At 40.0% G+C, this 17,341-nt stretch overlaps 1 protein-coding gene across 1 annotated transcript; it reads left to right on the forward strand.

The window, feature by feature from the left end:
• The first annotated feature begins 119 nt into the window (after positions 1 to 119).
• LOC113992658 (1-acylglycerol-3-phosphate O-acyltransferase Pnpla3-like) lies at positions 120 to 15,946 on the forward strand. Its single transcript, XM_027730177.2, has 9 exons — positions 120 to 378; positions 6,010 to 6,242; positions 7,000 to 7,065; positions 9,307 to 9,516; positions 10,118 to 10,178; positions 12,159 to 12,374; positions 12,685 to 12,817; positions 13,630 to 13,746; positions 14,152 to 15,946. The coding sequence occupies exons 1-9, from the start codon at positions 192 to 194 to the stop codon at positions 14,441 to 14,443; spliced, it is 1,515 nt and encodes a 504-aa protein (XP_027585978.1). The 5' UTR covers positions 120 to 191; the 3' UTR covers positions 14,444 to 15,946.
• Positions 15,947 to 17,341: the final 1,395 nt, after the last annotated feature.

Genomic DNA, 17,341 nt, shown 5'->3' on the forward strand with positions numbered 1-17,341 from the left:
GGCGCCTTGGGCCACCGGGGGGCGGCTCGTGATTGGCTGCGGCGCGGGCCGGCGGCGGGGGCGCGGCCGCGGGTAACGCGCGGGGCGGCGCCGGGAGCGCGCACAGTCGCCGGGCAGCGGCCGCCGCGCCCCGTCCCCGTGTCTGTCCCCGTCCCCGCGTCCGTCGGTGTCCCCGCGCCCCGCCGGCCACCATGCTGGACCGCGAGGGCGGCTGGAGCGTGTCCTTCGCCGGCTGCGGCTTCCTGGGCGTCTACCACATCGGCGCGGCCACCTGCCTGCAGGAGCGCGCCCCGCACGTCATCCGCGACGCGCGACACATCTACGGCGCCTCCGCGGGCGCGCTCGCCGGGGCCGTGCTCGTCGGGGGCGGCTCGCTGGGTGAGGAGGGGGCCGTGCGGGGCCGGGCGAGGGGCAGGGGCGGTGGGAGCGGCCCCGGGGAGCGCCCGGCGGTCGGCGGGGCTGAGCCGGGCTTAGCCAGGCTGGGCTTGGCCGCGCCGGGTCGGGCTGCGCCGCCCGTCCGCTCCGTGCGGGGCTGGCTCCGAGCCTCCCGTTTCTCGTCTTCTGCCCCTAAAAAGGAGCGTGACCCCCTTCGGTGGAATTAAATCCGGACGGGGTACACGGCGCAGGGAATGGTCTTGGCGATGCTTGATCCTATTCCCGAGACTTGCGTAGTAGAGCGGTGGGAATTCCCCCCCCCCCAGGTGTAGGGCAGGGATGTGTGTGTGTGTGTCCCTTATCCCCAGGTATGTGTTCTTGTGCCCCTCCACCCCCAGGTGTCGGGCAGGGGGGTGTTTGTGTGCCCCTGGACCCCGAGGTGTGTGTCTGTGTGTCCCTCACCCCCAGGGGTAGGGCAGGGATGTGTGTGTCTGTCCCTGGACCCCCAGGTGTAGGGCAGGGAGCTGTCTGTGTGTCCCTCATCCCCAGGTGCAGGGCAGGGGGGTGTGTGTCTGTCCCTGGACCCCCAGGGGTAGGGCAGGGGGTTGTCTGTGTGTTCCCTGGACCCCCAGGTGTAGGGCAGGGGGTTGTCTGTGTGTCCCTCATCCCCAGGTGTAGGGCAGGGAGCTGTCTGTGTGTTCCCTGGACCCCCAGGGGTAGGGCAGGGAGCTGTCTGTGTGTTCCCTGGACCCCCAGGGGTAGGGCAGGGGGGTGTTTCCATCCCTGCACCCCCAGGTGTGTGTTTTTGTGCCCCCCGAGGGTCTCCTGCGCCCCCCGGGGCGGTCACAGCCGCTCTTCCCATCCCCGTGCAAAGTACGGGAATGAAAAGCCGGGCTCGCAGGAGGCAGCTGAGCCCGACACCCGTCCTAAGCAAGCCGGCCCAGCCTGTCCCGGCTGTAAACAGTGTTTGCGCTGCGTTGGGAAATCGAGCATCTCTCCGCGGTTACCTTTGCACGTGGAGGGTCAGGTGGCTTTATCTTGCTTCCTCCAAAGCTTCTCCTTTCTTGGGGTAAGGCTCAGAGAGTTAAGGTCAGGGCTTAGGTTAGCTTTAACACGCTTTTCCTCTCTAATCTGGGCCCAGTGTATGTTGCAAAGGTCGCTCAGGTGTGCGATTAGGAACGGTGGATTGATTAAAATCACTGATTTTAATTGTCATTTAAAGGAGAGAGTTAATCTTGTTTTGTGTTTATGCTGGATGCAAGGTGCTAGTTTGCAACTCAATATAATCTGTCCTGTGAAATAAGTACCTGTTTTCCAGCAGTAGGAAAAGTATACCTTTTATTATTAATTTATTATATATATTTATTATTTATTTATTATATATATTTATATACATATTCTACATATAATATACATATATTATATAATATATACTATAAATACTATATCGTTACCGTTTTAATACCTCTACCTATTTAGGGCTCATGAGAATCCAAACATACATTTATCCAGTGAATTAGCCATTACAGCCAGCTTGATACCAGCTCTGCAAATATCAAGGTGTTTATTGTAGTAGCTGGACTGCAGTTTAAAAATTTGTATGAAATGCCTGGAAATGGTTTTCTTTTTAAACTCAAGAAATCCACTGAGTAAAAGCTTGTCTAGTTCATGGCTCAGCACTGATTGTTTCTGCTAGTGGTGCCTTCGACTGGTTTAGAACTAGGAGGCTTTATAAATTCAGATTTCTTCTTACTTAGAGGATAAGGAGAACATTAAGTACTTATATTTTGAATTTGGCAAGGTTCACGGGTTTTGCTTTTAAATTTCTGAGGGAACAATTCCCTGACTAAAACAGACAGAAGTTCTCTGTGTGTGCAAGAGGGTAATGCTGGGAAATGCTTGTCCCTGCTGCTTAACCACTGAACTCTAGCACACAGGCTTAATTTCTTCAAAGCTTTAGCAGGAAACTTGTGCTACTTAAATTTCTTAATTTAATTTTGCTGTAATTTCCTGACACAGCACACTTATTATGAGGCCAATATCGTATTTTCCCCCAATAGCTGTTTAGTTTTAGAACATATCCAGTTCTACGTCTTGTCACTGTAAATGATTTAAGAAGGAAGCTGCTTTAAATATTCGAAGCACTCTTAAGCACAGAAAATGTATATTGTTTACCTGACAGTATGAGTTAGTAACAGCTTTTAAATCTCCTGGTATTTTAATCATTGAGAGTTGCAGACTTCAGGTTATTGCTTTGTCTCTCCCTTCTCATACACCAGCTGAGATTTTTGGTTTCCTCTAACCAGTAGAATATCCTGCATGTGTGTGAACACTGTCCAAGGTAGAGGATTTCATGGCCAAGTGCATTTCTTCTGGAAATTTAAAAAAGAAAAAAAAAAAAAAGGTATTACTTGGAAATGTTGTAAGACTAATTCAAAGCCAGCCACATCCTAAAATCTGTTAATAATTGTAAATTGATAAGACTAGGAAGGTATTCCCATGTTAATTTTTAGCTGTAATTTTTGCGAGCTTGTGTGAAAGCAGAGGATTGTAAATAAGCTCTAAAAAAACAGTATGTGCTGCAATAATGTGATGTATTGCATGAGATTTTATTGTACACCTCCCTTACTCTGATATACTTTGATGTGCAGTGTTTGTGGTCCCTGCAGTTGTAGGTATAAGTAAATCCCCTGTGTTTTCACAGTTGCATTTTACTGTGGGAAGAGAGAGCCAAAATCTCCTCAGAGATGAGCAGTAGAGGGATGAGAGGCAGCAGACACGAGCTGGAACATGGTGAATTCAGAGGAGGTGTAAGGAAAAGACAATTGCCATGAGGTTGTAAAATAATGGAAGTTGTGGGACCTCCATCCTTGGACTTGACTGGACCCAGCCCTGAATTAGTCCGTTTTTTGGCTGGTGCACATGAAGTGACTGTGTATTTGTGAACAGGGGTTGTGGCTAAAATTGAAGAGCATATTTTAAATAAAGGGTTTTCTTTTTGCTTGATGTTATCTGTTGGATAGGCAGAAACAGTCTGTAGAATTTCAAATTTGAGTCAAAGTAATCATTAGCCATTGAATGGAAAAAACAAAGTGTACTTTTCCAGGCTGACCACAGAGCTTTCCTTCATTGTACTTGGGGGAGGCTGGGAAGCTTAGAGGTGACTGCTTTTGAGGATGAAGTACATTCCAGGCTGTTCCAAACTGGAATGGTTAAGTGGCACTCCTGTTGTTAGACATCCCCCATGGATGTCCTGGAGAATCTGGTGTTTTGAGGGTGCTGTGATCATCCATTCCAGTGGGACACTAAAGAGAACAGGTTTACTAGAGCCTGCAAATACAATGGCAGGTTTTACCCTGTGGAATAAACTCAGGTTTTACTCTATGAGAAACAGATTATTAGTTACATAACAATTAAAAGTAGGAATGTAGAAATATAACTAGAAACAGTTCACATTTAATAGGAACATTAATTTCTTTAGCTCTCCCGTGTTTCAAAAATAAAACAGATATGTACCAAGGTCTGACTTGAGCTCTAGCCCTTGGTCCTTCTTGGAGAAGGTCCTATTTTGGAATACACCAATGTGTATTCCCGTGTTAATTCACTGTGTTCTATTGTAATGTAGCTGTGATTTTAGTCCTGTTGAGGAGAGAAGGCAGAAGGACAAGAAGTTGGAATACTTTGAAGTCTGTTGAATTACTAACAAACACCTTTTTAAATTTTTGGTGTTTTAATATCACATACTCTTGGGTAGACACAATTTTATTTTTTTCTTGCTTTGGAGCTCTTCTTGTTTTTAAAATAGGTTCCAATAATCAAAATATATAATTATTCTCCCTTAGTTTTTCTCTCTATAGACTCCCCAAAGTGTTGAAATTCTTGTACGTGGAGGAGATGGGTAAAATGCTAAATCAAATTTCATTTTGATGGGTAGTTATTTTCTGAGAGGAAGCTGAAATGAGAGGAATTCAAAATTATTAGAGGTCACCAGTTTTGCTGCCCTTTAAGGGGTATTCATAATGTGAGCTGATACATTTCTTTACAATGAGAGAGAAATAATGACAATACAAGGTTAACAAAGAGCACTGGTTTATTCATTTTTTCTGCAGAAATAGGCCTGCAGTGCAAATAAGTAAAGATGTTCTCATGCTTCAAACTTAAATAATACCTTGAGCTTCAGTTTGACAGGATGCTGTCTAGAAAAACAGGGTCAGGACCTGGCAGAGAAGTGAAAACATGTATATTTATTTGTTTGCTCTTGGTCTGTATTTTAGAACAAACAATTTACCAAAGTTTTTAAAAAATGACCTTATTTTGCAAGATGCAATTACTGCATGTGCTCCAAGGCTGCTTTTCCTGGCCAGAGTTCTGGTGGTCCAGTATCTCCTGTAAAATGCCTCATTCCTTTCTTTAGGAAGTTCTGGAATGTTGGGCATTGCTGAATAAAAATAAATACATAAAAAAAAAGAGGTGGTAACTTATATCTGAATGCAAGAAAATTAGAACTGTCCAAATCCTGCTTTTGGAAACAACTTCCCTTGTCAGGCTGGGACTTGTGCAATTATTTGTGAGCAAAAATAAACACATATTTGGCCATGAACAGTGAGCTGTGTCTAAATTGTTTGCTGTCTCCTGGGATGGGGTCAGTGGGTTTGTGGCCCAAGGCTTTGCTCTGGGTGAATGGAATGAACAAAGTCCTAGTGCTAAAAATGGAGTATTGTCTGATACCTCAGATTTTTTCAGAGATACTCTGTTGAATGTAGACTTCTGGTTAAGGATGATCAATGTTTAGATGTTGGTGTTTGAGAGGGAAAAAAATAATGTTGTAGGAAGATAATATTTTTGGAAATCAATCAGAGGCTTAAGCAGAGTTGTCTCCAGTGCAGTGCTCACGTTTAACCTGATAAATTGAATCCAGTCTGTTACAATAAAGCATGTAGGTTCTGAAAATATCTTTAGATGACCTTGTAGCCTATCACTCAGGGTGATAACCTGTTACTTTGACCTTCTTCCCCACCCCTTTTCTTCTCCCAAGTTGACAAACTCATTGGGCAATTTCCTCAAAGTGTGCCCTGGAGAAATGTGGTATTAGAAGTTCAGACAGAACACTGCAGGTGGCTGAGCTGCTGCTCCTCCTGTGACTCAGTGTCAGGGTGGTTTTAGTGTTCTTCAGGAACAGTTGTGTCTCTGGAGTGGTTTGAGCTGCTTCCTCACCAGCCATCCTGGGGAGATTAAATCTGGGCATCAGATACTGGAGGGTTTTATGGACGTTGCATGTGGAATATGACCATTCACAGGTGCTTATCCTTGTTTTTTCTTAAAGAACGTGCTCCTGGAATGAGTGATTCCTAGTGGAAGCTTCTTATATGGGTGTTTTACACTTAGAATCTACATCTAGATAACTTAATCTTCACCGAGACTTTTTTCTGAAAGCACAAAGTGATTTTTTTTTTTCCCCCTCTCAGAAGACTCCTAAACTCCCTTAGTTATTTTATCCATTAAAAAGGTCCTGAATTTTCATTCTAGCAGTCAGAGAGATAAGTTGGAGCTCTAGACCTGCTTTATTAGTCCCAAGTGTGGGTTTTGGTTTTTGGCATATCTTCTGTTCTTAAAATGAATGCATTTTCTTTCCAGCTCAAGCCTGTGCAGATGTTCTGGCGTTGGCCAAAGAAGCCAGAAAGCGAAATCTTGGTCCTCTCCATCCCTCCTTTAATGTGATAAAGATAATTAGAGATGGACTGATGAGGAATCTTCCAGAGAACACTCACCAGCTGTCATCAGGCAGACTCTGCATCTCACTAACCAGAGTATCAGATGGCAAAAATGCGCTGATCTCTAATTTTAACTCTAAAGAAGAAGTTATCCAGGTATGTTTAATTTTGGCAACTTGTAGAATTTTCTGTGATCTTAATTTAACATCATCTGTTGGATTTCCACTTGAAACATTTTAGGATGTTTTGTGACTTGGACAGTATTTTGAAGAGGAATTCAAGCTCTCTTACACTAAATTCACAATTTAGTTTACCCAGTCACATGAACTGTTTTACTGAAAAAGGTGTGAGGGATCAATCATAAAAAGGGTAAATGCCTTTAAAGTGCATTGCATCTAGTGAAACTGTATCCTGAGTGAAAAAGAATTTTTTGAGGTCATTCTTATAAAAGCAATGATCAAAAACAGTCAAAAATTGCTTTTTAAAATTGCTTAATATCTATGACAAATGTGATCTATATATCTATAGATATATCTATTAATATGATCCCAGGATGTTGATATTTATGTGCCCAGTTATTACTTTGATTACTCAGGTAATGTATAACTTGAGTGAATGATCATAAACTTTTCCTTGCTGATTACCATTTCCAGGAATGGTCTTTTAGTGAGTCTTACCTTTTTTTAAGATGGAATATGGTTACATTCTAAAAAAGATGTGGAATACCCTCATCCTGTTTAAAATAATACTTAACTTAATACACTGGGTTTTTTCCCCAATTTTTCATCAAGTGTTCTTGCTGGGGAATTTTTTTGGTTGCTTGCTTGTTTTTGCTAATATCTAAAAAAAAATAAAATTAATGTCAGCAGTTGAACAGTTAACATTTAATTTATATGGTCTTATTTTCTTCCAGGCTTTAATCTGTAGTTCATTTGTCCCTATTTATTGTGGCCTAATTCCACCATCGTTTAGAGGTGTGGTAAGTCTCTGTTTTTAACATCTAAAAGTAGTTCTGGATATTCTGAAAATATTCAGGCAGTGTTGTTTTGGTTATCCTACTGTAAAATAAATACCTTCATCATAGATTTTAATCCTGGAGTTGTAACAACTTCCCAAAAAAAAGAAAGAAATGAATTTGTGGAGTATCTGTTACATACATTTCAACACACACATGCTGCCTCTCTCTCCCCCACCAAAGATGCATTAGTTAAAAGGTTATTATAAGATAACAAGTATTTTAACTTCTGGATAAATATTTATTGAAGAAAGTGCATATATTTTGTTTGAAAAACAAAATCCTGTAAGATAGTTTATTGTGTATCTGTGGGTAGATCTGCCTCACAACTGGATTAAACTTCTGTGTTCACTTAGGTGTAAACAAGGCTTTTTAATGTCTTCTGGCATTTGTATTCAGTGTCAGGAAGTTTGCTTTTCAGGGGTAAAATGTCAATATATTGGTATGTTCTGTTACTTCTCAGGATCTGCTGGTCACAAAACCTCTAAATACTTCATGGCCATACTGGGCTTTCTGAAACCCCCTGTTAAAGAGACCAGAAGTGCAGAAGAGTCACCATGGTTTGGTGTAGGTGTTTTGACTGCAGTCTGAAAGCAGAGGTGGATTGCAAATAAATCAAGGCAGTGCCATTCATTTGCTTTCCCTCCAGCTTTGCTCTCCTTACCCAAGGAGTAGGGAAGAAAGAAGGAAAACTTTAAACATCTTTAACAGTGGTTGGTTACAGACCGTTCTCAAGGCAGCTTGGAAATACTAAAAGGTCAAGAACAGGCATGAAATGTATTTTCTTCTTCATGCTGAAATTTAAGCAGAAGTGATTGGAATTGTATAGGGATTTTTTTTTTATCTGTACTTCTAAACTCTTCCAGATTAAAGGTGTTATAAAAACAGGAGGTTGGACTGAATCCAAGGTTTAGGTGGATCCAGACTAATCTGGCTGTTTTAGTTCTGGTCACCAGACGACAATGTTATTTTAAAAGGCATGGTTCAGAGTACAAAAACATACCAATAATGCTTTGTTTGGTCTTATTTTGAGGAAAGGAAGGAAGCACCACATCCTTTTAATCTTTTTGATGTGATTTTAGTGCTTAGGAGGTGTTTTTTGATGTAGCTTGGTAAGAATACCACAGTTGCTTATGCTTGGCATGACTCTTACAGGCTTAAGGACAGTAGAATGTCAAGTGTGTAAACTTTATAGTGTCTTGCTGTTTACTGGCTTGGCATCCCTGTGTGTATATTCTTTAAAACAAAGACTTAGGGATAATGTTCAATAGGTGTATCTCATTCTTAGTTGTGAAGCTTTTGGGGGTGGTGTGTTTTATTTGGGTTTTTTTACTCCTTTCAAACAAGATTTAAAAATCACTAGGGGGAGCAACCAGGCAGAAACTGCAAGTAATTAAAATCATTTACCTCTGTAGAACAGTGATTCAGGTGTGTACTCCCTCCTTTTAATAATTCCATGAGAAGGCTGCATGCTGTGGCTCCTCCTCTGCCAAACCTGTTGTGCTGTACTTGATGCTTCCACAAAGTTAGGAAGGAGGAGAAATCAGCCCCTGAACTCCTTTTGCCCCTGCTCCCAGCTGGCCCCCAGTGGAAAACTGGAGCTGTCGAGCGAGTGGAGGGGTTGTCTTTAGCCACTGCAGCTGCTGCACTGAGCATTAGTTACCCCAAAACAGAACTCTTAGCTTCTTGGGTCTTAAAATGTCTCAGGAGGTGGTGCACTAAAAACTACAGCAGTGGGCAATTCAGTGCAAAGGAGGCAAAAGCACAACCTGGCATTTGCACTCACGGAGTGCACTCATAGAGACCTGCAACTGCTGGCAAGGTTGAGTGTGTCCATTTTACTTGCAATTTCTTAAAATCCAAATGTTTTTGATGCTTTTATATCAGATTCTGAGAGTAACTTTAAGCTACTCGTTCTAAGTGAATGGTTACTATGTTGGAACTGAGCTTTGAAGTGCAGAGCTGCTGTTTTACTGGTGTTCTTTCCAGAGATGTGCCCTGGGAGCTCTTTGGTTGAGGAAGAGAAGAACAGCTGTGCTGCTTCTCCTCTGCGTGCTGTGCAGCATTGTGATCTTTAAAATGCACTCTCATAACCATACAGACAATCCCAAACAGAACACTCTTGGGCTATCTGTGGAACTGTAGGTAGGAATGTTTTTTAGAACTTGTCAGCCTTTGAGACTCTGTGTCTGTTGATTTTTGCAGCGCTATGTGGACGGAGGGATCAGCGACAACTTACCCCACTATGAGTGCAAGAACACCATCACTGTGTCCCCTTTTGCTGGGGAGTGTGACATCTGCCCCAAGGGGAAGTCTGCCAACTTCCACGAGATGAATGTGACCAACACCAGCATCCAGTTCAGTCTGGGCAACTTCTATCGCTTGACACAAGCCCTCTTTCCACCAGAGCCCAAGGTAAGTCACTGCCTTCAAGTAGTTCATCAGGGTACAGTAATCTTAGCATTTCATCTGCTCATATAAACTCCTCTGGTGACATTTCTCTTCTTGTTTCTATTTTTATTCGTGTTTTGCCTTCATTTCTCCTTGGTTTTAGTCTCTCAGACTGAAAATGCATGTCCTGTGGTTGGCTTTCAGTATTTATTTGGGAATTACCACAGGGTTCTGCCATGAAATGAACACTGGTGATTTAATAGCTGTCAGTTTATGTTTCATGTTTACCTGCTAACCAGGTGCTTCAGAACTTCGAAGAATTTCTAAAAGTTCGTGGTTTTGTGAAGTTCTCAATTAATACTCAATGCAGGCAAGTTGCCTTCAAACTCTAAGTGCTGTGAGTTGCAGATCTGATGAGGGAGATGCTCTTCAGTTGCTGCTGTGCAAGTTGAAAAAATGAAAACAAACCTTCCAAGTGGCTTGGGATATACTACAGCAGAGAAGTAATTTTTCTGACTGCTTTTCTTACAAGAGTGAAAAGCCACTTTCACCTTCCATTCTTGAAACTCTTGATCTCAAGTTGAAACTCCTTTTATGTGCCTGACTCATTTTACTCTGTTTGCAGGTGCTTGGAGAGATCTGTGAGCAAGGATATTTGGATGCTCTTAAGTTCTTGAAAGAGAATGGTATGTTAAACTTGTAGATAATTATTCATGATAGTCTTAACCTGAGTTTAAAAAGAACAAAACCAAACAAAAGCAACAACAACAAAAAACCCAAACAAAAATCCACCAAACAAACAAAAAGTGTTGAGGGGTTTGTGTGTGGCTGAGAAGGGACTAGGCCTTTGAGGCTGTTTAAGGGATCATAGTAAGTTTATTTCTTGTAGGAATCACAGCTGTGGCAACTGCTCACCTGAGTTGTGTTGCCACACAGAAATTGAACTTTTGGGGTTTTGTCAAATTTTGTGAAGTGAATGTTAAGTGAAATTATCGAAGCATTCTAGGCAAATCATATTATTAGATTCCTTTGTGTTAATTGTGAAGGATGGGAATAGGCTACTGTTTCCCACTCCTGTGAAATCTGCTGTTATCCAAGTGAATTCCTGCTAGTCCAGACCTGGGAGCTGTCTAATAACAATATAAACTCAGTCACAGGAAAATCCTTACTCTGTATCATGAAAGACTTTAGAAGAAGACCACATGTAATGGAGCAGTTTTTGAGACCCAGATAAGTTTAGGAAGAAGAATTGAAAGTTGTTCTATTCCTAGAATTTTAGTAACATGTTTTATATTAATAATATAAATTAATATATTTATTAATATATTCAACTTGATAATATAATAATAAGCTTTGCATGCTTTGAGACAAACAAGTTAAAAACAGTGACCATGTGTTAAATATGATTAGTCCCTCTAGTCTTTGGGTGCAGAAGCAAACTGGTACTGGGTCAGATTAGAGGAATAATGGGGATGGAAATGGGATGTTTGCACTAGTACAGTAATATTATTTAATATTTAATGAGAGTCCTGCTTTCTACCTTTTACCAGGTGATCAAGAGCACGAGGTCCACAAGGAGTCTGTACCTTGTGGTTGCCTGTGCTGAGATGGTTCTTTTGCTGTCCTGCACCCACAAGTTTCCTGTGGGCATGTTTCCACCTGTATCTGACACTAATATCTGAGATTCCTTGCTGTTTTCCCTTGCTCTCTTTGCCCCACTGCTGTCCTCCTTTTCACACTCCTAATCCTGTGATCAACTTTGTTTTTGTTCTGTCACAGGTTTGTTTTGCATCGAGCTTAATCAGTGATAATTATAACCTTTCCAAGGTCATTCATTATGCTTCTCCTTTCTTGTTATTTCAACTGTAGGAGTTCATTTTTTCCCCCCCATCTGTGACACTTCAAATAAGTATTTTTTTGCTAAATTCACTGTATATTCTTTTGACATGTCTTTTAGTAGTACTTGTAAGTAAGATACAGGTTCTGTTGTATGTAGGTATGGATCCTACTCAAATTTGGTGGTCTTTTTACATATGTAATTTTATAATGCTTTTCTGGAAACAGAGTATAAATAACCTTCTTGTATTTTCCACTTAGTACTCATTATCTGGTGCTTATTTTTGAGTTAATTATCAGTGCTATTTCTTAATTGGCACCAGTTTTGCAATGCAAGCAGTGTTGATTTAGATCTGTACTTTGGATATACCTGGAAAAAAATACTGTAACCTACTTGGCTTTCCTTTTCAGCCCTGTTGCAGCAATGCCTCAAAGTACCCACGTGATACCTGCCCTGTCCAATTTCCCAAATATCTGATGTGGTTTTGGTGTTTTCTTTCAAATACATATTAAATCAGTTCTCCTTTTCCCCTTTAAATCTTTTTCTTTCTTGCAGGAGAACAACTTTGGTGAATGACTGTGTGTTTTCAGTGCAGTTTCAGTTAGTTGTTGACTCTTCCCTTTTCTTTAGAGCCTCTTTTAAAGTAAGACCTAAACCTTGGAAAGAATTTTAATCACACGTCAGAGCAATATAAACACTTGTGGGATGTATTTGACATTGGGTGGACAGTGTTCCCTCAGGATAGGTCTTTGTGCAGACACAAAGGTGCTGCACAGGAGCTCTGGAGACCACTGGATCAATCCTAAGTGGAAGCTCTTGGCTCTTTCAGGTATTTTGAATGAGTCCATTTATATCCACTTGTCCTTCGCGAAAAGAAATCCTCCCGAGGCTGCACAGCACAGCGACCCTGTGAAGAAAAGAAAACTGGCAGAAAATAACAGAGTAGAAACTTTGAAAATGGAAGTGCTTAATGAGCAGCTCAAGCCAAACCCGTGGCCTTTGGAGAAGAGCATATTTGAGAGCCTGCCTCCCAGACTGCGGAAAGGTCCGTGCTTCAGGCTGGCCCCTGTAACTTTGAGTGGCAAACGTTGGGTTTTATTATTTTAAAATTAATTCTTAGAATTACTGCTTAAAAGTCCTGGGTGTAATACCTTTTCTCCCTGCGTTTCCCATTTTTTAAAGTAGCATGGAGGAGGTTTATGGTAGCAATGCCCTGAATTAATTACTGTGGTTTTTATCTGAGCCTTGTTCAGTAACACTCGATAACATTAACTGAAGATTGCAAAACCTTGAGAAAATGGCTTAAACTGCTTTCAAAAGGTCTTAACACCTTTCCCAAACTCATTATTCTTAAGCACTGCAGGAAGCTTGTAAGGAACAGAATGGATTCTACGCTCAGTTCTCCAAACTCTTCCCAATGAGGGTGATATCCTACCTGCTGCTGCCATACACACTCCCAGTGGAGTCTGCTTACTCCGTTGCTTTACGGTAAGGAACTCTTCAGGAATTCCATCCAGGTGGTTTGTGTCCTTCTTTATGAAGTCAGGACTGAAATGCAGTGTTTACTCACCATATAAATTCTCTTACTGGTTTTGTGTAGGTTCACACTGGAAGTTGTGCTCTTGAAACAGGGCTTAAATGGGTCAGTTTTTCAGTTCTGGTAAAGGAGAAATGCTAAATGAATGCACCATGAACCCTAAGCTTAAGAGAATTGCAGTCCTTTAGCAGTAGATGTCATCTTTATTTTAGAAAATAATTGAAAAATCAGATGTTCTATAAATGAAATCACGCACAACTCCAGTGTTTTGCTTCTGTGCCACTTGATTTGGCACTTTTGTGCCATTTTTGGTAGATGGGGAAGCCAGTTTCCACAGATTTTTGGGGGGTTTTCCTCCTTGTCCCACTCTGATGTGACTGACTTGTGTTAAGGGTGGCATTAGGAAAAAAAATACATCTGTGACACCGTTCTGGTTTTGCCCTCTCTTTATTCTTCCCTTGTGCTTTGCTTTTTTTTCTTCCTTCCTCTTCCACTGATCAGAAAGTTCCTTCCACACAGAAAGAGCACTTGGAGACAGGAATATTGGTCAGGCACTCAGAGATGCAGTGAAGGAAAGACATGAGTGGGCTAGATGGGAATTCAGGGAGCTTGGGAAGAAATGGGGACGTTGGTGGGGGAGTTAACTCATGGAGAATGGAGGCTGTGTTGGATGTGGGACACGGTATGTAAAAATAAAACACAGATCAGATCTACTGCTTGCCAAAAGTGTTATTTTGATTGGATTTTTTGGCTGGTTTTGCAGGTTAGTGAACTGGTTTCCTGACATGCCTGCTGATGTTCGGTGGATGCAAGAGCAGCTCTTTCGGCTCGCTGGGACAGTTTATTCCCAGGCTAAAAGCAAACTGTTCTGGGCATCCAGGTAAAGGGCCAAGTTTCTTTCTTACAAGAAAATGTCATGATTTTTCTCAAGGGTAACACGAAAGAGCTCTCACTGCTTCAAATCTGTCTCCTGGTGCTTCTCGGGAGTCTGGACAGGAAACCCTGTAAGAGTTAAAAAGTAGATGAATAAGGAGGACAGTCCTGTAGGATGGTTGGGAAGAATTAAAATAAGACACATGATGGAAAACTTTTAGGAGCCTCTATTTCTGTGGAAGAGAAACTTCAGCTTCATTATCTTCTCTTACCCAGCTGGGGTGAGATTTGGCCTTTCAGACTTTTAATTTCTGTTTAACTTTGCAGCACTGTGTGTGGGGAAATGGGTGACACCTCACTGTGAATCTGAGAATCCTGTCACTGTTTCACTCCTTTCTTTCTCTTTACCCAGGAAAGACGATTATCCATCACTGAGGGAATGTCCAACTGTCCCATCCACTGTGGAATTTCATTCCTCATACTGCCACCTCAAAATGCCTCACTCTACCTCACACATTGAGAGCTGGCTCTGGGAATCTTCCTGCTTCCTTCAGTCAGCTATGAAAAATCCCTCTGCTGAAATACAGGAGCATCCAGACCTGAAGTCCTACCCCAGTTTCCTCCCAAATCCTGAGGAGTCTGCGTTGGACATGGATGTTGACTCTTCCTCGGAGACGAGTTTCCAAACTGCTCCAGAGTACTGATTTGGAAGCAGGTTCCACACTTTCCCAAATTCCAAATTTGGCAGAGAAACTTCAAACCCCTAAAGGACTAAAGGTCGCTTTGTTTATTGCCAATGAGTCTTGGAAAATTACTTGTTTACAGCTTCCTGACAAATCTGCCTTGGGAATTTTACTGTTTTAAGGATTATAAAAGCAGTGGCTGCTATACTGAGTGACAGATTATAATTCTGTTGAAGCACCAGCTCAATCAACTGTAGTAAGACTTGTAGTTAAACAGTGTCTCTCTGGAAATAAATTTATTAAAAATTTACTTTCAGCGTAAAAATGTAAATTCTGAAAACAGATTGTTAAACGAGCATTGACAGCAGAACCTTTTTCAAGATATAGTTCTTTATTATGTATTAGGATTACTTTTATAGCACTTAAATGAAATTGGGACTTTTACTTCATAAAGGGAAAACCACCAATTTTTAGTGGCCTCCAGTGCCCGTTTGCCTTATGTTTAAAGAGCCTGTTGTGTTTATGGAAAGTTGTCTGCACGAGATACTGTAGGAACAGCGTTACTCTGAGTTGTGGTGTGTGTTTCACAGTTCTTTTCCTCTGTGTTTTTTTCCCCTCTTCAAATAATCCAAGGGAAAAAGACACAAGAAATGGGGCACGTTCCCCTGAAGTGTAAACAGGTACAGTTTGTGATTTCAGAGGACTTTTTTGGAACTTCATAGAAAGGTTTAATACTTGGCTAAGTAGGTAAAGTAGTGGCTGTGATGAGTAGCAAACAGTAAGTCAAGAAGGTGTTAAACTTCACAGAAGATGTTAACAAAAATCAGTGTCTAGCAAGTGGTGAGTGATGTTTAGGTCGTCTCTAATTATTCTTGATGTATTTTCCCCTCCAACTTGAGAGATTTTTCGTCTCCTTCTTTCACTTCCCTCTTGCCAAAGGAGGGAAGAAAAAGGGTCTCCCCCCTCTCTCGGTGAGGTGCATCCCAGAGGAAGTTTTGCAGGACTGTTGGGAGCAGCAAGTGTGTAAGACTTAGTGGAAGTATCGATATCCAGAGAGCTGTGCAAAGGTTCCAGAGTCTCAGCTCTGATTTCCCTGAGCTTGAAGTGCTACATTTTACAGAATCAAGATGGCTTTGGGGCTGGTGAGGAGCAGGGGAGGAGGTGCTGAGTTGTCCATTTCCATATTCCAGGAGTCTGGTGCTATTTTACTTCAACTCTTCTGTTCATTTCTTGTGTGGTCGTGTCTTCAAACTTGCACGAGAAGCTGGGAATGTTCCTCTAACTACAATTAAAATGAGCAAGATCTGTTTTATATCGTCTCCATTTGTAATTTTAAACTTTGTAAAACGAAATTCTGGAATGTTCTGCAAAACACAGTTTACCAGAACGTGTAAGAATTTAATGGTCTGTGTGTTGGAATAGTTCTATTAACTCTGTTTAAATCAACCTTAACCACTTTTTCTGTTGGGCACAGCTCCAGTTTTGTCTCCTTTTTCTAAAATAAAACCACGATCTCTTCTGTTACCTTGTTTTCTGAGCTTTCTTGAGTATAATTCAGAATTATACTGAATAATCTGAAGTTAAATCAGAATGTTTGTTTCACTGAATGTTGAAGTGATTTGATGGTTCTGAGGGGTCTTATTTTTAAGAGAACTACTCTGGAGTTTGAGAGGTGCTTGTTCATTCTCCAGCTGGACCAACATCACCTTAAAGGTTTTGTTTGTTTGTTTGTTTTGCAATTCACTGGTTTACAAATAGCTTGTTGCATTTAAAGAGAAACGAAAACCAGAGAAAGAAGGTGTGTGTCTGGAGAAAGAAGACAAATGGTGTCTTGCTTCTGAGTTAAAACTCTGTAATTTAGCAGGTAACTAAATATTATAAATAACATAAAATACAATCAGATATTATTAGATAATATCTGTATAATAAAACAATTCTATTGATATATTTAATATAGACATTAAAATTTATTATATAAAATATAAATAACAATATAAGCAGATGACAAAATATAAATAACATAAAAATACAAATACAATAATAAATAACGTATACTATAAAAGTAACATGAAGGTGTTGATTGATTTGTTTAATTGATATATTTAATATGAATATAAAAATTTATATATAAATTCTGTAAAATAGAAATTATAAGCTGATAACAAAATATCAAATACAAATACAATAATATTATATAATATAAAATAACATGAAGGTATTGATTTATTGTTTAATTGATATATTTAATATAAAAACCATTTATTATATAAAATAGAAATAAAATATAAGCAGATGACAAGAAAAATAATATTAAATAACATAAATTATTAATATAGCAATTTGCTAATTTGATATATTTAATATAAACATTCATATATAGATTATATAAAATAGCAATAACATAGAATATAAGCAGATAACCAAATATAAATAATATATAGTATTAAATAATAACATATTAATACAGTAATTTATTAATTTATGTTCAGGCACGTACATCTTTGTTTTCCAGAAACAAAATTTTTAAAAATAATATAAATATTAAATTTTATCTCTAGGTGATTATAAAATATAAATAACAAAATATACTATTTATATATTATTAAAACAAAACATACTATTTACATACTGTTTGTTATACATAAATATACAATATACATATACATTTTTATATACAATTATATATAAAAATACAATATAGAATATTATTATAGCAAATAACATAAAAATAATGTATAATGTAAATCTATCTATATATATGTGTGACATTGTGATAATATGAAGTAACAATGCGAATAATGAAGTAAAAATATGAAGTTAACGTTATGAATGAAGTAGTAAAGTATGAAGTAACAATGTGAATAACGAAGTAAAAATATGAAGATAACAGTATGAATAACGAAGTAAAAATATGAAGTT

The sequence above is a fragment of the Pipra filicauda genome, unplaced genomic scaffold (assembly GCF_003945595.2).
Source record: "Pipra filicauda isolate LSUMZ 115617 unplaced genomic scaffold, ASM394559v2 scaffold292_size926685_pilon, whole genome shotgun sequence".
In the NCBI taxonomy this organism is placed as follows: domain Eukaryota; kingdom Metazoa; phylum Chordata; class Aves; order Passeriformes; family Pipridae; genus Pipra; species Pipra filicauda.